General features: G+C 43.1%; 2 protein-coding genes and 1 long non-coding RNA gene across 11 annotated transcripts in view; 1 reads left to right on the top strand and 2 right to left on the bottom strand.

Moving 5' to 3' along the window:
• CORIN (corin, serine peptidase) overlaps positions 1-9,008 on the bottom strand; it is a 118,467-nt gene extending 109,459 nt beyond the window's left edge. Inside the window, exon 1 of one of the 5 annotated variants that reach the window (XM_081208743.1) lies at positions 8,838-9,008. Coding sequence is in view for 1 of the 5 variants with exons in the window: in XM_081208742.1 (XP_081064868.1) it covers positions 8,271-8,336 (66 nt within the window). In the remaining 4 variants the exon portion in view is untranslated. Of the gene's footprint in view, positions 1-1,187; positions 1,403-7,182; positions 7,383-8,035; positions 8,058-8,270; positions 8,488-8,837 lie in introns of those variants that run through there. The other 4 variants (XM_081208742.1, XM_081208746.1, XM_081208745.1 and 1 more) reach the window with 4 other exon arrangements.
• A 110-nt stretch (positions 9,009-9,118) lies between these two features.
• LOC308595234 lies at positions 9,119-15,975 on the top strand. The gene is made up of 3 exons (XR_014011947.1): positions 9,119-9,270; positions 12,677-12,752; positions 14,990-15,975. It is a non-coding gene; the product is annotated as an uncharacterized lncRNA (long non-coding RNA).
• A 1,336-nt stretch (positions 15,976-17,311) lies between these two features.
• NFXL1 (nuclear transcription factor, X-box binding like 1) overlaps positions 17,312-22,141 on the bottom strand; it is a 76,817-nt gene continuing 71,987 nt past the window's right edge. For all 5 annotated transcript variants that reach the window (XM_081208773.1, XM_081208774.1, XM_081208775.1 and 2 more), the window contains 2 exons: positions 19,910-19,963; positions 17,312-19,649 (listed from right to left, as the gene is read on the bottom strand). In XM_081208773.1, coding sequence (XP_081064899.1) covers positions 19,476-19,649; positions 19,910-19,963 — 228 coding nt within the window. In that variant the 3' untranslated portion in view covers positions 17,312-19,475. The remainder of the gene's footprint in view (positions 19,650-19,909; positions 19,964-22,141) is intronic.

The raw sequence follows: 22,141 nt of genomic DNA, 5'->3' as shown, positions 1-22,141 counted from the left end.
CTTAATTGGGTCTAGTTTAAAATTACCCTTAAATCAGAGTTGAGGGGAGAGGAGGGGGGAAATTTCAAATTTAGCATGATGTCTTTAGTCTCAAATCAACAATAACTTATACTCTACATTTTGTTAGGCATTGATGCTGAATGACTGAACATGTAATTGTTCTCAGTAACATAATTATTTCTTCCTTTCCAAGGTTATGAAAAGATGCAAGCGTTTCTGACCGTGTTTCTCAGCTGATTGTTGAGAAATTACATTTTAGTAAGTTTATTATTTATAGAACGCTTATGTGAAAACTCCCCAATAACACAAACATCCTCTCAACATTTCACCACATCTATTTTGGGCATAGCCCTTCTTCAGTTTAGTCTTGCTTACATGCCTTTATTTTTGTTCCAAACTGAAACTTTATATCGAGGCCATTATGGAAAAAGAAGACATGCAAAACCTGAACAAAGGCACTTCCCCTTAAAAACAGGCAAGTGTGGCGGGATTCCTAAAAACTTGTTGCATAAAAAAAAAAGAAAATAGAAGAGTAAAAACCTATTTGCTGAGTTACATTTACCTTTGGAGACGTTTCCTTTTGGATTTTGCAAATGCATAAAAACGAGGAAGCAGCAGTAAACTACCATAAAGCAATATTAATAATAATAAAAAGGGCCTGGCCACCCTGTTTCACCTACCAGACTACAGGGCAGCTGGGTAGGCACTTGGTGACCTCATGGAATCCTCATGGCTCATGGAATCCATTAGATTACAAACCATGTGGTGGTGATCGTGAAAGGAGTTTCACTAGCGGGCGAGGGGGGGTTAATATGGCAACCTTACAGGAGTCACTTTGGTGGGCTTTGACAGGCAGAAATGAGGCATACGACGCTTTAAAAATAAATTAAAAAGTTATGTGGAAAGTTTCCTATCTCGCAGTTGTTCAATTCCCCAGAAGGCGCGGCGGTGGGGCGGGGAGAGAGAAATATGGCTGCCCTCCCTGGATGCCTCCTGTCCTCACGTGAAGCAAAACTCGACGGCAGGCTTTGGCAGGGAAATAAGGCCTCTTTCGGCACCCGGAGAAAAAGCCTGCCTCTACATGGATTCCCGAGGGCCGTGACTGGAGCGAGGCTTCTTCCCTCAGCGGCGCCGGCGTCCCCGGGCGCTCTATTTTTACGGCGACATTTTTCATTATTATTTTTTACCTCAGACTTTCCATTGCGCGGGGGAAGCGCTGAGGCCCCGGGAATCTGACATCTCAGCTTCGCTCCCGCTATTTATAGCGGCGGGGTTGCCCCGGCCGGCTGCTGTGCGCTTCTTCCCCCTCAGGGAAGAGAAAAATAATATGACACCGACAGGTCAGGTCTCTCTTTCAGCCGACATCTCTGAGGGAATCCCCTTCTCGCCTTCCGAAGCAGCCCCCCCCCCCCGCCTCCTGTTCGCGTTGCCGCGCTTTTGCTGAGGTAACAACTTAAAAGGGGGCTTGAATAACAAGAGTTATCTCCTCCGTGTGCTGGTTCGCGCCCACTTCCATAGACGTTATTTAGGATGCCCAAAAGTGTCCAGAGAAAGCGACCCCTCGGCCCAAAGAAGCTTTTTGCGTAGCAGGGTCTGGGGTGCGTTTTCCAATTCTGCAGGAAACAGCAGCAGATGCTTTAAAAAAAATTCAACAGATTTATTATTGCATAATAATAAAGTCTCCATGGGTCTGGCTGCCTTTTAAGGTGCTGCAAGCTTTCGTTGGTTTTGTAAGTTTGCAGTCTAACGCAGCTGCTACTCTGGATTTTGCAATTCGGATTAAGGTACCCCCTCCACCCAATAACTGAGACGATGCCTAGGGAAATTTTTTTCACACCTGTGAGATTTATAAAAAAAATTCCTTCCAGTAGCACCTTAAAGACCAACTAAGTTAGTTCTTGGTATGAGCTTTCGTGTGCATGCACACTTCTTCAGATACATTGAAACAGAAGTTGCCAGATCCTTCTATATAGTGAGAAGGTGGGGAGGGGTATTATTCAGAAGGGTGGTGGGAATGGGAGATTATCTGAATATAGAATGTATCTGAAGAAGTGTGCATGCACACGAAAGCTCATACCAAGAACTAACTTAGTTGGTCTTTAAGGTGCTACTGGAAGCAATTTTTTTATTTTGACTATGGCAGACCAACACGGCTACCTATCTGTAACTGTGAGATTTATGTGCATCCTACGGCAATCACAGGGAACCCTGAAAACTTGTCAAGCAGGCACCCCCTTTTCCCGACAGGTAAACTCCCCCCCATATCAGATACTTGGAGGCTTTTTGTTGTGGTTAACTGGTTGGAGAGGAAAACAGTGGCTTTTAAAATCAATAATCTTGCTTTCTTGGGATGAGCAAAAACTTCTGAGGTTCAGCCCTTTCTTCCACCTCTGTGCCATTTATAAGCTGCATAATGGACACAAATCCAACAGGTGCCGTCCCCCCAGCATAGTGATGCACTTATTATAAAAGCTACTCTGGATTTCTGTGCAGGGAGGAAGTGAGATATTGGTCCCAGTAGGATCAATCCCTGTATCTATACCTAAATTTGTATGACCATATAATTGGAGTTGAAGTGTAGGGTCTTGTTGTAGGCCGTCTAGCCCAACCACCTGTTCAATGCAGGAAATCCAGACCTAGAGTTTCCCAAGCAGATGGCTGCCCAGCCTCAGCTTAAAGAACCTCCTGGGAAGGAGAACTCATCACTCCCCCCTGTTATCTGGTCTCATTGCTGCTCGTTATTTTCCTAATGTCCAACCACAATCAACCTGCCCATGTTACTCAAGTCCATTAGATCTAGTCCTGCCCTCTGGGACAGGCAAGAATAAGCATTTGTCCTCTTGCTACAGTGACAGCCCTTCCAAGTATTTGAAGAGGGCTTTTGTGCGCTTCCTCAGTCTTGCCTTCTTTTAGGCTAAACATCTACAGATCCTTAAGCCTTCCCTTAGAGGACTTACTTTGCTGACCATCTTCACTGCCCTCCTCTGAACCCATTCCAGTTTATCTACATCCTCTTTAAATTGTGATGCCCAGAACTCGACACAGTACGGCAGCTGAGTTATGACTAGTGCAGAGTAACATGGAACTACTATTTTTCCTGTGCGTTGGAAACTTCTATTAAAGAAGACTAAATAGGCACGTCTTTTTTTGCAGCCACATCACACTGCTGGCTTGTGGTCAGCTTATGAACTCACTTATGGTAGCTAGATATTTCCTCACCTATTCCTTATCAGTCATGTACCTATTACAGTAGTCACACTGGTTACATGCAGTTGTGCACTGTTTCCCCCTTGGAAGAAACAGGAGCTAAATCAGAGTCCATCTTCTCTTTTTGTGACCTGCTAACACCCTTATTGCATGACGGCCTATGGTTCCCTTCCACTTCCTTCCTTTTGTAGCACTTGTAACCCACATTAGGTCCATAGTATTCAGCTACAAATTGGCTGAATAAATACAGAGTAGTAGAATGTGTCTGTGTGTGTGTATGCTTGTATACTTGTGTGTCATTTTTTTTAAAAATGAGCTATTTTGAATTGGGAATTGAATAACTTTATATTCCAGAATATGGTATATTGATTATTATTGCCTATGAGTGACTGTTAACAGGTCCAGCTAGTTCACTAGCTATGGCCCCTTTTGGATGGAGATGACTTGGCCACAGTACTCTATCCTCTGGTAACTTCCAGACTGCATTATTGCAATGTGCTCTGTGTGGGGCTGCACTGGACGACCACTCAGAAACTTCAGCTGGTTCGAACTGCAGCAGCCAGATCACCAGCAGATCCCTGAGCAGGTGATTATTAATATTATTTTGGCTTTAATACTCAGACTTTGGAATAATTCCACAACATTCAGTGAAACTACTCCAGCTCAAGGATAGCCTTCCATATGCTGTTTGCTGACACCTTCTAAGTGACAAAAGACTTACTGCCAAGTGAATAAACATGCTACAGTTGCAAACTGCTATGGGAGCATAAGAGAGAATAACAGGCTGTTTTTCACTGCTTGAATTGCCAGGCCAAGTGAGGAGGAATGTGTTTCCTCTTTGGGAGAAAAAGAGTGTGGGCAGCTCCAATGAGGAATGGCTACTTATTTCCCATAAAACTATACTGGCCTCTGGGGTAGATTGCAGAAGCATTCTGATCCAGAAAGAAAAATATTGATTATTTAAAACTGGGAATAGATTGAGGTGATGTTTAAAGACATAAACTGCAGGGCTAAACATCAAGGTCTTGCACAAATAACTCTTGAATTTACTTTTTATCAACTGTAGTTCAGACTTCCCTCAATAGATGGACTGGGGAAAAGCACCAGACCTGGCAAAATTCCAGAACATGGCTTTATCAAATTGGAGTGATCGCATACGTTTCAGTTCTGGAAAATTCAAATTGTTTCAGTCATTCATAAGATACTCCTGCAAGAAAGAGTGCTATCAATTGGAATGGATCCATTACAGGAGAAATGATACTTTAAAAATAAACAAGATAGGAAAGCTTCATTCAGTCACAGAAAAGATTCCACATAGAGAATGAAGCAAAGGTACCAATGACTTCTTTGTTACAAAGTTATTTTGGTGCATGAAGCTTTAAGGCTCACATTGCCCAATTCAAAGTATTGGATTTAACCTACAAAGCTTTATACAGTTTAGGATCCCAATACCTCATGGACTACCTTTTCTTATATGAACCACCAAGAACTCTATGTCCCTCTCCCCAGAGAAGTTTAGAGAGCGGCAAAGAGAAAACAGTTTTTGGGTGGCAGCCCCCTCATTTGTTGAATGCTGACCCCAGGGAGATGCCCAATGAAGTACTTTTTAAAAAGCTGTAGGCATTTGAGTATTAATACTGTTGTGGTTTTTATGGTCATTTAAGCAAGATTTTTGGGTGATCAATCTTGTGCTGTACGTGGAGAGGATAATTTCATTTATTAATTATTATTAGTGCCTAATTAACTTATTATTGCTAATTTTAAATGCTACATTGCTATCATTTACATTTGTATAGTTAGTATTCTTGTACACCACTTTGAAACTTTTGTAGAAAGAAGCAAGTAAAATAATATATTGGCAGCTCCTCCATATTGGGAAGTCACATAGATATGGGATGCAAATAAGAAGGTATCCCTTTATATCCTCTTACCCATAATTATTAACATATCTTCATGGGGGAAATCAGTTATACAAGTACTGCTGCTGCTGCCATAAACATTATAGCGTCTGGATCTGTTATGTGTGCTATGCAGTAGACCCCAGACAGACCAAAAGTAATATTGCACACCACCCCAATCTCCGAGCAGTGAGAGATTCCGGGGTTCCAGGCACTCACCCAGGGTTGGTCTTTCCTTTTGTGAGTGAGGCACAGCAGTGACTGTGGTCCCTTTATTTTACAGTTCATTTACACATACAGTGGTACCTTGGGTTACATACGCTTCAGGTTACAGACTCCGCTAACCCAGAAATAGTACCTCGGGTTAAGAACTTTACTTCAGGATGAGAACAGAAACCATGCTCTGGTGGCACAGCGGCAGCAGGAGGCCCCATTAGCCAAAGTGGTGCTTCAGGTTAAGAACGGACCTCCGGAACAAATTACCCGAAGTACCACTGTATATACAACCTGAGCCAATGATGGAGGGGCTGACAACCTTAACACCCAAAAGGGTCTTGTTCCTCCCACAGCTGCAACCTTGGATTCAAGCAGAAATCAGCTGAGATTCTCTCTGCCTTTCCAGCCTGCAGCTTTTTCCTCCAGGTCACATCACAGCAAACTCTGCCCTCCGACTCAGGCTTTGTCCTCCTAACTAAAAGTTGAAGAAGGGCCCCCACCCAGCTGCCATCTGGCACAGAGCCCCCTTTCCTCTGTTGTCTCAATAGCCGGATCACCCAGGTGATTACCTCATCAGGAAGCTAGCCTGGCTTGATTAGCTTTTAACACTTGCTAGGATTATAGGAGTCTGGCACCCACAAACTCATAACGCTATTTAGATTTGATGAAGATTCATTTGTCACTGAAGTTGGTTGGACCAGATTGTTTGAAGAGTTGTGGATCCAAGCGTTATTTGGGTATCCGAAGAAACCACTTGTTTGTATGAGGACCTAAAACTTCAGTCAAATGCAGGAAAGCGGCAGCAAGTATGTGGCCTGAGCATACTTTCAGTGCAAGCTTATACTTGTCTCCTCAAAAGAAAATGCCATTACGCTCAGTGGAACTTACTCCCATGTAACTGAATAGGATTTCTCCCTTACTTAAGTGCAAACCTCACCAAACTCTGCAGAACTTGCTTCTGAAGACGCCTGCATTGTACCATATTTCTTTAAGGTCCTTTGTGGTTCAGGAGTGTATTTAAGCATTGCTGTTAGACTAGTGTACTGTGATTGGAAGCAGTTAAATGTCAAAACCAGGTGGTGCTTTGCAGGTCCTTTCCAACCTATGAGGTTTAAGGTATTGATCGGGAACTATCTGTTGCCAACTTAAGTGGACATAAGCGGCTGGGTGAAAACAAGCGCTAACAAACTCACCCATTTCCCGCTTTAGTTTGCTTTGCTACGTGTAACTGTTCACCTCTTAGGAAATTAGGAATTACTCATGTTGCTGACTCCCTATTGGAAAGAGAGAAGAAAAAGCGGACTGACACAAGACTTACATAAATCACTTTGTATTCTGAAGGCGCTATGGAAATAGGGAACACGATAACCCCTTTGCTTTGTTAAACCCTGGATCCACACTCACTGCGGGTGAAGGTTTGGAGAGAAAAGGCCGATTTTGGAAAGACAACGCTACAAAAGAAAAGCCAAATATCTCAGCGGATCAGTCCTCCCAAAGAATTACCGTAAGTGAATTGGAGAGGAAGAACGAGCAAAAACTAACTCAGGTGACAGATCAGGTTTTGTTCTGATCTCTTTGTCCCACTGAAGAAAGCAAGAGTCCAGACACCACGGCTCCTGTCTACAACCAGCAAACTAGTAAACAAAATTCTCCTTAAAACCCGTCCCCTTTTCCTAAGGCAGTCCCAGCAGCTCCCGTGCAGCCGGGGCGCAATGCGCAAACCTGTTGCAGGAGCTACTTTGTCCAGAGACTTCACCGTGGCACAGTAAAAAATCAGTTTGTTTCGTATCCCCCCCCCCCCCCCCGCTTTTCACAGACCAGGCTATCTATGTTTGCAACTGCTGTAGCAGGACAGACGTACCCAGGGACCGCAGCTTTCCAACAGCGACCTGCCCAACTGCTTTGGCTAATAACTGGACCTCCTGGTGGCTTGCTGGTTTCAGCACCACCAAAAGACGCGCGGCCACTTGCCTCCCCACGAGAAGCGAAAGGACGGAGGGGGAATCGGGAACCAATCGCGGCTTCTAGCCGGCTACACCACCGTCCCGTGTCATTTCTGGATACTTAAACGCGCCCCAAAGGCCTCCTACCCGTGTGCTTGAGTGTGTGTGTGTTTAGATGGACTGGCAGACGCACCAACTAGGGATAAGTACAGGACGACGCAGCGAAACCACTTCCCGTTAGGCTACTGATTAATTAATATTTGTTTAGTTTGCAAGCGTTTGGCGTTTATTCCTAGAGTCAAGATAAATAATGTCTCCAGCAACTGGCACGGTAACCTCTCGCTTCAAAATAGAGATTGGCTAGGGGAAGCGCGTTTCTAGGCAAATAACTCCCATGGAAAATCGCTTTCTTCCTCCTCCTCTCACGGTCCCATTCCAAACATTACCGGGCAGCAGAGTCTGGCTTCCTGCGAGCGTCCACTTTCCAGCGTCCAATCTTTGTGAGCTTTCGTACTACACGCGGTCAAAGTTGCATTCACACTTTAATTTTTAAGCGCGCGCTTCAATTGCACCGTGTGAAAGCGCAAAAGGCCATCTTTATTTAATCTGGAACAAGTCCCGCTTTTATAATCTACTACACTCGATTCTATAATCCCCACACCCGATTAAAAACCCCACTCTGGGCATAATGAAGAGAGAGTGGAGGAAATCCACCGTTACGTGTTGACCCCACCTGGGGTCAGAGCGGCTTCAAAGGCGCGAGTAACTTACCCGCGATGTTTAAAAAGAGAAAGACAACAAATAAGCAGTAGTAGTAAAAGGGCATCGCTTCAGGCTCGGCTCTACCGGGAGAGCCTTTCCATCCGCTGCCGCGTACGCGCACCAGCAGAGCGCGCGAGGCTGCGATCCTAGCATTTTTCTAGGAGGGTTTTCCTTCCCCGGCTGCCTGTCTCCGTCTACAGCGTTAGGCTCGGGCTGCGCCAAGTGGCCAAAGCGTTCGTCTTACCCGCTGATTGGCAAGGACTTGCCGGTAGCGCTCTTCTTCCGGAGGGAGCGGCTGCAGCGCCAACATGCTCCGGCTCCTTCGCCACCTTCCCTGGCTACGGGTCTCCTCTGGGCGCCTTGGCTGCAAAGCGCACCGTCACGGCTGCGGAGTGCCCCCACGGTAGGTAGGTAGGCAGGCAGGCAGGCAGGCAGGCAGGCAGGCTCCTTCCGAGTGGGGGTGGCTCGGCATTTTGTCCGTTCAGCAATCCACACCCAACCCCTCCCCACGATGATCGGAATCAACTCCAGGAGAAAGCCACCCATCGCCCCCCCCCCGCCCGCCCTTTCTCTTTCGGCAAGGCAGTCAGCTTCGGAGGAAGAGGCGAGCCCGGGGAACCTGTGCCAAAGGCGCAAAGGATGAGAAAGGGCGCGCGGAGATGGAGAGCTGGAAGCCACCCCGTCTTCAGGGCGCGCACCTACCCGCACCCCAAAAGGGACCCAGCGAAAGGAGAGCAGGAGGCTGTCACAGATCAGCCTTAAAAGCGACGTGGCTCTCGCTGCCTCTGTCCCTCGCACCTTTGCCGCGTACCTGCTGCGAGCCTTGGGCGTCTTCAGTCGTCAAGTTGAACCTCGAAGCACCGGCGCCAGGAAAGCAGGAGTTTCGCTCCGGCTAGCCTGTCGAGGGCTGGCTGTTCCTTCGTCCACCGGCGACCCTGCGGAAAGAGACGACTCTTTCCTCAATACCCTCCTGCCCAGCAGCACCCCCTTCTCCTTATGAAACAGTATTAAGTTGTACTTAGTACGAGTTGGACGTGGCGAGGCTTATATAAATCTCTTTCAACAAAAGTTTTCTTTCTTTCTAAAAGCCAGCTCCCGTGGTGGAATGCCGCTGCCTCCGATTTTAGCTGCAGCAGAGAAAATACTCTGAACGCAGGTAGTGGATAGATCTCACGGACCATAAGGAGATTAACTACAAAGTGAGGACTGTTCATGGTTTTTGATAGTCGCTTTTAAAGTTCTCAGTAGGTTCCTAACAATCGCATAAAAGCCACACCTTGTCTTGCTTACTGACACTTTTGTAAGAGCCGGGGAGCACAACATTTCGGACCACACAGCTTTCTTCCCCACAGTAAATTCTTTGCTATTGAGGTTGATATATGGAATAGGTCTAGGATGCTTAGGAGTTAGTGCCTGCACATATTGCACACTCAGTTCAAATAGGATTAAAACAGTGATTGACAACTTCTTTGACAGACGTACCACAAATTAAATCCAAAGTTTAGCATGAGTATGCATTTGGTTTAAGGTATTTGTATGCCCCTGATGTTGGGAAAGATGGAGGGCACAAGGAGAAGGGGATGACAGAGGACAAGATGGTTGGATAGTGTCTTTGAAGCTACAAACATGAGTCTGACTAAACTGCGGGAGGCAGTGGAAGACAGGAGTGCCTGGCGTGCTCTGGTCCATGGGGTCACGAAGAGTCAGACACGACTAAACAACAACATTTGTATGCCACTCTTCATAATATTTAGGCCACAGTCATTGGCGCTCTTCAAAACAAAACAAAAAAATAGACCACTTAAAAGTAACAAATAAATAATAAACAGTACAAACTGAAACGGTGACTGAAGCATAAATTCCAGTGTCTTAAAATATAATGCAGTGGGCACTAGGTGAGTCTCATTCAGGATAAAGTTATGCAACCACAGTGCCACAGATGAGCAAGACTTGTCCGTTGCTGCCTTCTTAGCCTATGACAATGGTGGCAGCACTGTGTCCCAGTGGAAGATCTTAGTGCTTGGGTTATTTGTGCATATGTGAAAGACCTTATGTAGCTCCCTATGCTTTGGGAATGTTTTGCCTTTTGTCTACCGAATTAGGCAGCAAGTACCAATGAAATCCGCGATGGGGTGAGCTCCCGTTGCTCGGTCCCTGCTCCTGCCAACCTACAGTTTGAAAGCACGTCAAAGTGCAAGTAGATAAATAGGTACCGCTCTGGCGGGAAGGTAAACGGCGTTTCCGTGCGCTGCTCTGGTTCACCAGAAGCGACTTAGTCATGCTGGCCACATGACCCAGAAGCTGTATGCCAGCTCCCTCGGCCAATAAAGCGAGATGAACGCTGCAACCCCAGAGTCAGCCACGACTGGACCTAATTGTCAGCAGTCCCTTTACCTTTACCAATGAAATGCTGGATAGGCAGGCAGAAGTATAGGTCCAAATCTCTCATGACTTGCACCCTCCTGCAAATGAGATGACTTCTCAGAAGCATCACTATGAACTAGCTACACAGAGTGACAATAATACAGAAGGTATACAGGCCAAAGGCACATAGGACAACTGTTTCAACCTTGCATTATTATGGTTGTATGAAAGAAAAAACTGAGGAGTGACCACACCTGCCTCCCAGAGTTCTTTGCTCTCCTGCCTCCGTCACAGGACGAGATAATACCAACCCATTCATGGCATCAGGAAACGACACTAATAAATATTTCAAATGCTTTTAAAGTTACATTGCAGTACAGGCAGCAACCATTTTAGGCATGTCTAATTATGTGCGCAACTGTGCACGTGCGCATCACACTGAACCTGGAAGTGACCCAGAAACATCACAAAAAGAGGCTGAATGGAGTGTTTGCAGGCTTTTTCAGTGGAGTTTCAAATTTACGTGATTTCACTTAAGCACGAGATGCCTTGGAACGTAACCCGTGTAAATTGTGGGTTGCCAGTATTGCAATGTAATCTTGAATATATCTAAGAGTGAAAATTTGAACATTGTAACCATAGGAGCCAACTCCTAGGAGCCAAAGGGTATTTGCCCCCCGCCTGCCAATAAAACATTTGAGGGGGCGGGGGCTCTCAAAGTTGAAGGGCATTGCCATTCAAATTGTGTCCATGCACTGTGTCATGTGATCCAATTATGCAGGGCAGGGCTTACTTGCCCCCCTGTTTTATTTAAGTTGGTACCCCTGATTGTAACTGTGCTATCATATTAAAATCTGAAGTGGCATGCTTGTTTCTTCATGCCTCCTAGAGAACATACACTCATGAATGGGGTATCTTACTGTAGTGACCCAGCTCCTACCCCCAAATTTTAAAAGGTACAGTGGTAGGCTTCAATATGACATGGAGAATAAGGATCTGTCCCATTTTACTATATAGTTCCACAGGGAAAATCAGCCACATTAATCTTGAACGATTCTTTGTGTCCTTTGGAGACTCCTTAAGAGAAGGATAAATATTGACTTTGAAAATGCTCATGGGGAAAAAATGTCATTTATTAACATAGTTTCTAACTTTATTCTCTGCATCGTTTTTCTTCCCTGTCAGAACTGTTGACAAAAATGTCAAGAACTGCAATTGTACAGGATAACACTTAACAGGAGGAAGCACTTTAGTAATCTGAGATGACTTCTGGATTATCCATCTTGTTCAATTTGCTCTTCTATAAACCCCATATGGAACAGTGTTGACCATTTTATAATCCTAACCAGCATGTAATCCTTAGATAATTTGGCATACAGTAAATTACATGGCTGCAGAAAGCAAGGGCTTGAGAGTTCACAACCACCATATTGGTTCTCAGGGTTGGGAAACAGCTAGTCTGCAGGGCACATGCAGCCTGTAAAGGATTCAAACATGGCCTTCAAACCATGAAAAAAAGAAGATTTGGTTTCTAAAACAACTGTTTTTAGATTATGAGTATGCTCTTTGGAATTATAACACTTGAAATGTAGTTAGCTATGGATATGACCCAACACCAAGACAGCAGCTAGCCCAAACAAATCAAGACACATACACATCAGTCAATATAGGTGCTGCACAGTCTACCTTGGAGGAGTCAAATGAACATCCTATACAGTGGTACCTTGGGTTAAGTACTTAATTCATTCTGGAGGTCCGTTCTTAACCTGAAACTTTTCTTAACCTGAAGCACCACTTTAGCTAATGGGGCCTCCTGCTGCCGCCGCACCGCCGGAGCACGATTTCTGTTCTCATCCTGAAGCAAAGTTCTTAACCCGAGGTACTATTTCTGGGTTAGCAGAGTCTGTAACCTGAAGCATATGTAACCCGAGGTACCACTGTAGTCACTGTCTACATGCTCTGCTTACCTACAATGAATGAGTCATAGGGGAAGGAGACAACAGAAAGTACAGGAAAAATGCTGTGGTCACAGTAGATACTGTAGTAGTGTTACTGACTCAGTACTCATACTGCACATCACTTCTGGCATTACAGTGATAACTTCCTTGCATGCCCCCAAAGCCAGGACATTCCCATGCTCTCAAGTAAATAATGCCTCCTACGGGTGTAGTGGGATAATACACTGTTCTGACCTTTGAGCTCTACTGCAACACCAGCTGTAAAACACAGGATGACTTATTAATATACCTTTTTTCCAGAAAAAAATAATATACCATTATTTTTCAGAAGCACCCACATTTAAAAGATATTCAATTTCCAGGGCTCATCGAATTGGAACCGAACCAACACAGCTACTTTACAGGTAGAATGCAATTGTATTTCTGGCTCCAGATAACCAATAACAAACAATGTGTATTAATAAATTATGTTGTAATCACCTTTTTTGTTTTTATTGGAACGTTAACCAATATAACTTTAAAGCATACTGGGGAGGGGAGTAGAATTTTCTAGTACTGAAGTCACCAATTAAAACCACAAAGTGCTTGGAATTTGTGTAGCTGTGTGACATTGCCAAGCTCAACTCTCCATAAATGGGAAGTTTTAAAAAAACAACCACCCAGTCATCACTTCACTATGTTGGCATTGGCAGGCCATTCAAGGTGTTGTTTTTCACCTTTACATCTCAAGCCCCCTATATTTAAACATGTCCCCCATAAGAACTACCCCCTTCTATTAAGAACAGCTGGAAAAGCCTTTCCCAGGTTGTCTTATGATACACTCCTCCCTTGTGGGTGCAAACTATCTGGAATTCCCTTCATAGAGATATTACTCTCTAAAAGAGGCTAAAACCTTCAATGTTTACTGCATACAAATCCAAATACTGTACATTTAAAGTCCACCACTACTTCTTCAGGAAGAAAAAAAAAAGCAAAATTAAAGATTGTGTTTTAGGTCTTTCTCTTTTTTAAACAAGCGGCATGGAATTCTAACAGAACCATTATAATTTCAACTTAATTCTGCCAATGGAAAGTATTTCTATTTAACTGTACCTCTAGATTCTCCAGCCCCATTTTAGAGTAAGATAGTCACATTTATTTAAAATATTTTTAGCCCACTCTTCATCAACAAGCGACCTTAGGATGGGGCACAACAGCTCAATATAAAACCACTACAAAACAATATGCCATAATTCAGTATTCTAGGATTCTATCAAAAGGCAGATAATTCACAGTCGAAACAAATAACCAGGTCCATCAGCACTAATACCCCGTAGGCCTTCGATTAAGCATTCCTCCTCTACTTGGACTATGCTGCCTCTTTTGTACCTGGGGTTATTGGTGCCACCCTCACAATTTTCTCATTGTTCTGTACTCCAGCTTTCAACTGTCTGGCAAAACTACAATGATTTGCCATTCCAAAATACAGTGGTACCTTGAGTTACAAACGCCTCAGGTTACAAATGCTTCAGGTTACAAACTCCGCTAACCTGGAAGAGTTACCCCGAGTTGAGAACTTTGCCCCAGGATGAGAACAGAAATTGTGTGCCAGCAGCGCAGCGGCAGCAAGAGCCCCCATTAGCGAAAGCACGCTTCTAGTTAAGAACAGTTTCAGGTTAAGAACGGACCTCCGGAACAAATTAAGTTCGTAAGTAGAGGTACCACTGTACAACCGAGCCTTTTATAATGCATGTTTGTAAATGAGGCAAGTACTGCCATGGCAATATATTATACCAAGATGTTGTTTTGACTATTTTTCTTAAAGCTGCCTCAAGCCTATTTTGATGAGACAGCACAGAAATATGGTGGGGCCTGCCAAATATATGTTGCAATATGTTGCTCCCTCTGACTGATCCTGTTCCTCCTCATCCTGGAAAAAAGAGATAATTGGGGTGCCACAGGGTTCTGTCCTGGGCCTGTTGTTGTTGTTCAACATCTTTATAGAACGATTTGGACGAAGGAATTGAAGGAATGTTCATCAAATTCGCAGACGACACCATGGACGCTTTAGCTGAGATTCCCACATTGCAGAGGGTTAGCCCTTGGGTCCCTTCCAACTCTACAATTCTATGATTCTAAAGTGTGGGGAGCCTTTAGCCTTCTGACATTGCCGAACTACAACTTCCAGCCACTGGGTTCCTCACTCCTGCCAGATACCCCAGAAGCTCACAGCTTCTTATCAGCCTCCTTTTGAGTTTTTCTGTTAGTTTGCAAAGTCATATACTTTTGCATATCTAGCACACTCCAACAAAGTACAAACTACTACTTTGTTTTTGGGTGGCCCTGTTCTGTTCCTAAACCAGTAGATACTTGACCACCAAATTCATAATTGGGAGAGAATGATACATCAGTAAACAACAGGTGAAGAAGACAGTTGGCATAATCACATTTCAAATACTTACTATTGCAAGAGGTTCATTAGCTGAAGAGGAGACCTGAACTTCTGGCTGGGACAAGAGAGTCAAGTTAAAAAGCTGAAGCATATATAACTAATATGCAACATCTACATGAAACTGCTAAGTGGTGTCAGCTGGAGATTTCCAGTATGTTATCAGCAATACGCTGACGACACACAGCTGTTCCTTCTCCTTTACATCTACAGGTGTGGCCATCAGTGGAAATGCTGAAACAATGTCTTTCCTCAATAGTGGACTTTATGAGAGCCAATAAACTGAAGCTCAATCCAGACAGGACTGAGGCACTGCAAGTGGGTGGATCCCTAGACTGGATGTGTAGGAAGTGCCCTGCTCTGAATGGGGTTATACTTCCTCTCTAGTAGCAAGTGTGCAGTTTGGGTGTACTGCTGGATCCATTACTGTCATCTGAGGCTCAAGTGGCTTCCGTGATGCAAAAGCCCTGCTGGTGGACATTGGGTGGCACTGTGGTCTAAACCACAGAGCCTAGGGCTTGCCGATCGGAAGGTCGGCGGTTCGAATCCCCGCGGCGGGGTGAGCTCCCGTTGCTCAGTTCCTGCTCCTGCCAACCTAGCAGTTTGAAAGCACGTCAAAGTGCAAGTAGATAAATAGGTACCGCTCTGGCAGGAAGGTAAACGGCGTTTCCGTGTGCTGCTCTGGTTCGCCAGAAGCGGCTTAGTCATGCTGGCCACGTGACCCGGAAGCTGTACGCTGGCTCCCTCGGCCAGTAAAGCAAGATGAGTGCCGCAACCCCAGAGTAGTCCGCGACTGGACCTAACGGTCAGGGGTCCCTTTACCCTTTATCTAATCTACACTCTCATCTGGACAGGGGCAGCCCAACCTCTGTTGTCATGTGTTGTACATTGGGCCAACTTTGATGATGATTCAGAAACTGCAGGTGGTGCAGCATTTGACAGACTGAAGACATTGCAAGATGGTCTAAGCATAGAAAACCAATTCTGGCAAGACTGTATTGCCTACCAATTAGTTTCCGGGCTCAATTCAAAGGGCTGGTTTTGATTTATAAAGTGTTAGGCGGCTCAGGGCCCTGATACTTCAAGGACCACCTGTCCCCACATAAACCAAACCCGATCCTGCATTCTGTGTGCCCTCTTCAAACTCTATCCAGAAGTGGCAACACAGGAATACAACTTTTTCAATGGTGGCTCCATGCTTACAGCACTACAGCCTCTCTCAATGGGTTCTTATATACGTGTGTGTGTTTAGCTTTTACTTTGTTTTAGCTTTATATTAATTAAAATTTCTGTATTATATTGCAAGTCACTCTTTACATTATGTAAACAAAAGTGACTAATAATTCCAATAAAGAAATAAAGTGTGAATACAGGCAAAGTCATCTGGAAAATCTGCAAATTTGCATGTTTACTGAATGAAAAGCTGAATAATCTAGATAAGCCTAAATGATTCAACCTTTAGTTCTAAGTGTTTTTGAATAAAAAGTGATGTCACAAGTAAGTATAGGGGTAGCCAAGCTGGATTTAGGACTAATGTGGAATATTTGGACTGAGCTCTCTTTCCAGTTTAGACTATTGGCCATGCTTACTGTGTTGTGAATTACTACCCCTCTCCCCCACTTTCTTGAAAACTCGTCACAGGCCTATCTTTTATTGTTATTTGGGTATGTAAAACATACAACTGGCAAACACACAATACGATACCTGCAAGACTACTGATTTCCTCTTAGCTTCTGCTTATCCAGCTCTAACACAGGAGATTCCTAAATTTAGAAAAATGGAATTCTGAGATGTGTAAAATTATAAACACATGAACACATTTATATTGACTTCTTTTCATATAATTTATTCTGCTAGCTTTGAGAAGCAAAAGAGCTACTGCTGTAAAAGAAAACCCCATCTAAATGAGCACTATCCAGTCAGCTCACCACCACTGCCCCAAGATAGCATAGCTCATTCAGTAGAGCATGAGACTCTTAATCTCAGGGTTGTGGACTCCAGCCCCACGCAGGGCAAAGGATTCCTGGATTGCTGCGGGTTGGACTAGGTGGCCCTCGTAGTCCCTTCCAACTCTACAATTCCTATGATTTCACCAGCACCACACACATTCAACTCTGAACTTTATATACTGTAGCTTAGAAACGTTATCAAAAGCTGAGATTTTCTAGATGCTATATTGAACTGAATGCCCAGTACAAAAATATGTTATTTCATGGTGCGGAAGACCTGGCGGCAGCCATAACATCGAAATCTGCCACTCCAGAATCTCAGGAAGTGGTCTTTCATATCCTGTGCAAACTGGGGTCTTTCCAACTGGTGATGCCAGAGACCAAATCTGGTATGTTCTGCGTGCAAAGTATATAACTGCTAATTGAGCTATGCTCCCCTCTCATTCATATCAAGAAATGGCAAGTGATTCTGAAGGCCTTACCCCACACTGAAATTGTGCCTGCTTTTCTCATCTTCCACTCAGCTGAACATCCAAAACATTAAAGGAGCAACTCTCTTTCAAATGAAGGTACATTTACACATAAACAAAGACAAATGTTTTAATACAAGTGCTGAAGTAGCGAAAACCTTTTAGCTTTCCAGTTATTTGTGTTGAGAAGCTAACAAATCTCATCAACATTCAAACCAAGAGAATGCTGATTTACTAACACACATAATACATAGTAAGTCTCAAACAGGTATCAGTTTTCACACTATTTATCTACATTGACAGACGGATTTTCTCTTTTTTGTTATAACAGTACAAAAATAAATGGCTCATGCTAACATATCCTAAAAGTGAAATCTGACAACCTAAGGTGATATTAGTATCAATTATTCATGTGGCTAGGAAGTGAGCTACTGACCAAGTTAGAATTCTTAAAATGTACAATTGCAGGATGGATTTCTTCAAGTTACTTTCTTAAATCAATGGAAAACCAAAAATAACTGTACTCTTTAGTAAATATAACAAGTCCAAAGTTACAATATTTTGTGGTTTTTCCTTTCCAAAGAACATTTTAGAATCTGCCAGCATACATCTGATCAAAATATCCCTGAACAGTAGATATATTTATCTTATGTGTAATCATCATAAGTAGATAAGACCCACTGCTGGAAATATGTGAAAATATCAATTTCAGATTATTTGAAGGTCTCCAAAAGGCATTCCTACCAGACTTCACCTGGGATGTTTGCCCAAGATTCGGGGCTTGGATTTAGGTAATTCTTACAAAGACCAAATTTAGACAGGAAATTAATAATCAGTAATATTTACTTAGCATTTTAAACACTAGCAAGCAAGTCAGAAGAACTTGCACTCCCTCATTTGATGCGACAATAGTCACTATATAATTAAATACAAAAGTAGTTCAGGAGTAAAGTTTATTGTTGACTTTTGAAGGGGTGAAAGCAAGGGTGTCAATTTGTAAACAGAAACAGTGAACAGGTTAGCTAGGACATTTGCTACTTGATTTGATATTTAAATTCCAGCTCTGAGAGCATCTGCTTAAGACAACATTTCATATTTTTCTATGTATCTGCACACCTGAACTAATAATGAACTTGCCACATGTACATACACTGTTTTCTAAATTGTGAATGCCACTTTACACACAGCAAACACAGCTACGAATTTATTTAATGTAAATTTTCTTTGAGAAAGCTACATTTCAGAGGGAGAGCAATATCCTTAATTACTATTTTCTTTTTACTAGCAAAAAACAGAACTTGAAATAAAAGGTAAATAAAATCGACAACTTGCGTATGACCAGGTTTGCAAGAGGTCCCGGAGAAAAATCTGACAACTTCCCTTTAGAAATATGTTATTCAACAAAAAATGTATCTTGGAGGTACAGAACACCCGTATTGTATTTTAAAAGATACGTTTGACAAAGTATGACTAGAACTGCTCAGCATCAAGAACGGCTTTATGGTTTATTCTGAAGACCCACATTAATATAGCTAAGATGAAAACATTAAAACATTGTCTTCTATTCAGATAACAGCATGATTCACAACCCAGTCCTTGCATATGATCTGAACCAAACAAGGGTGCTTTTTCATGCAAGACTGTGCTGTAGTGTGCATGTGTGCTATAGGAACTACATCTTACGGGATCAGAGTTTCAAGCATCCTCCAACAGAGATTAGGCATGGTCATCTGTGACAGTCTCAAACCATCCATTTCTTGCTTTCACCTGCCAAGAGGTTAAAAATGACTACACAAACCAAGTGCTCATCTGGTGCACACGTGGAACAAAACAATTGGATATTGACAGGAATGGTACTCGGTGGTTCTCAAATTAGACTTTAAAAATATAATCTGGCACAATTGCTCAGCATAGTTCAACCAACTATACTGTAGAACTTTCAGTCGAGTCACCTCAATATTTTAAATTGATTTGGGAGCAAGGTATAGGATCTGGGGTTGGTTCTAGCTTTCTCTAAATGAACAGGAAAATTATAACAAACTACAGGCAGCAACCATATCAGGTGCGTCCGATACGTGCACAACTGTATTGTGCCAATCCCGAACTGACCCAAAAACATCACAAAAAGGGTTCAACAGGGTGGGGCGGCCTTACGTGGGCCCCACTGACATGCGAATCAGTCGCTACCTGTACAACTGAACATTAAATCCTAATTTATATCACAGCATCTTAGCAGTTAGCTTTCTATAATCATATTGAGGTGTTTTGAAATGGAATAGTTTAGTCATTGTAGGCTATGAACCACGCAAACATTACAACAGCAGCTCCACATACTGGCAACACAATCATGTTCTTATATTTTTGCCATGCAGATAGTTCAACTTCGACCTCGTCCTTTTTTCTCTTGTTCTTCCGACGACCTTTCAGCCTGTTCTCAAAAGCCTCCAGCTCAGCCTGGATAGGAGGAAAGCACAAAAAGTTATAAAAATAAATGTGGCAAAAAGGGAGGGGGGGTCATCTTTTTTCAACTGTGTCTTAAAATAGTTCATACTAAAACTTTATACGCATGGTACAATAGTACCGTAACTAGAATTTTGTGAGATCATCATTCTGCATTCAGTTGCCTTCACTGAAATTTAAGCAGCCCAAACGGCATGTAGGATTATAGTCCTAGAGTTTTCCGCACTTTAAGAGAAGACTAAGTTGGTGGGTACCTGTTGTCTTCGTTTTTCCTCTTCAAGGGCAGCTCTGGCCTCGGCCTCTTTAATCTGTGTGCAGATAAAAATAATAATGCTTAGCACATAATAAGCTGCAACTTACTAATTGCCAGGGGCACCAACTATAGGGGGCTCTGGGTGCCTGAGCACCCAGAAAATTTTTGTTGTGGGTGCTTAGCACCCAAACAAGGGCCCCCGATGCACGTGACCTTGGAACATGACTTCCAGTGCCAGCGGAAGTTATGTTCTGAAGCAGGGGGGTGCACATGAGGTCACACCACAACATGACGTCATGAGGTCACACGCACTGGGAACCCATAACCTGGGGCCCAAGTTTGCTCCCCTGTTAATTGCTGGAAGTAGCATTACACTTTTGCTCATTTATTTAGTTATTCTTACACTGCCTTTCAAAGCAATTTAAAACTTAGGATTCAACGCTATGAAACGATCCCACAGAACACCACGGATCAAATATAGGACAGCATCTGGATTCAAATAAAGGCAGTGTGGAACAGGCAAATACGATGTGGCTGAACACATCCAAAGGGTGCCCAGCTGCACATCTCTGAAGGGAACTCCAAAGTGATAGGGCTGCCATTAAAAAAAGCCCCCACTCTTGTACCTGTTATTTATATGAACTGGAACATATGCTATTCCCTGGGGTTCATGTGAATATATGAGATGTCCCTATACTGAGTTAAGCTAGACTTGAATTGTGTAGTCCACAAACAGCTCTTAAAAGGTGCATGTGGAGGTTTCCCCCAGTCACGCTACTTGAGATCCCAAATATTCTGAAACACGTTGTTATCACTATATTATGGACTCTTACTCCTTCAAGAACTCATTGTGGTGCGCTTGATGAAATTTTGAGTCGTGAACTGTTGTAAGGAGCAGAGGCCAGCTGACTAGGAACCTCATTAAGTGGCCAGGAGAAAGTCACCAAGCTCTGAACTACTTTGAGACAGACACTGTAAAGCAGTTAGGTGTGTGGTTTTTTGTCTTTTTAAAAAATGAACAGTATTATAAGTGGTTATGGTATTTTATCTATTTCTGTTCCATAAAATCTATGCACCGCTTGATTAAAAAACAAACAAACCTCAAAGTGGTTCACAAAAAGATAAAACAATAAAATCGGGGGGGGGGGGATTCCAATATTTTGAAACATGCAAAATGTTAAAATACCAAATAAATAAATAAATTTAAAATTCACCTCAACTTTCTAAGCATCTGGGTAGGCTTACAAGAATTGTTTTCAGCAGGAGCTGAATACAGTACGGTGAAGACACCTTTAAATTAAATAGCTTAAATTAAACTACACGGTATTTTAAATGGTGGGCCTGTTATTTTACACAACTGAAAATTCCCTGCCCAGCTTCACAGACACAATAATATTTAGAGGCTTGTTGCCTCCCCTTATACATCCCAAGCCAATCATCAAGATCTTCAGGATACAATCAGTGAAATATCATATAATGACATCAAGGAAGTGGGCTATCTCAGTGGTATAACCCAGCCTCTGGAACACCTTTCCATGTGCAGTTTTTGGGAGGGGGTAACGGTACTTCCTTTCCCATGCCCCTTTTTACGCAGGATTTCCCTGGAGATTTACCACACTCTCTTGTTTTTGCTAGTGTGCAGAAACTTTTCCATTGCTTTATTTTGTGGCAAGTACTCATATTTTGGTTTTTAACATCTTTTGTAAACCACTTAGGAACCACATATATTGAGCAGATCAACATCAACAGTAGTAAATAAAGAGAAAACATCTGCCCTTCCTCTGGCAAGGAAGCTCATTTAGTTTCAATTATATATTGTATTTCAAGTACCATATACTTCACACAGGAACTGAAAGCGCCTTTGGGTTTCAGTAATTCCAACTTAACTGAACAGAAGCAAACTGTACACAAGCAGAAACAAGAGCACAATTGTGTGCTATAAAAAGCCATGAATAGTACAGTGGTACCTTGGTTTAAGAACAGCTTAGCTTATGAACAACTTGGATGAAGAACGCTGCAAACCCAGAAGAAGGTGTTTTGGTTTGTGAACTTTACCTTGGAATAAGAACATGTTTCGCATCCTGTTGAGTGTGTTCCACTTGTAAATTGAGTCCCCCGCTGCTATGGGAAAGCACGCCTTGGTCTAAGAACGGACTTCCGGAATGGATTAAGTTCGTAAACCAAGGTACCACTGTATTGACTTCCAAAACTTTCCCTCACATTCTCCTTCTGT

This window comes from Podarcis bocagei (assembly GCF_964188305.1).
Source record: "Podarcis bocagei genome assembly, chromosome: 9".
NCBI classification, from domain to species: Eukaryota; Metazoa; Chordata; class Lepidosauria; order Squamata; family Lacertidae; genus Podarcis; species Podarcis bocagei.
Note: the sequence above shows the minus strand (reverse complement) of the source record. Positions and strands in the feature narration are given on the sequence as shown.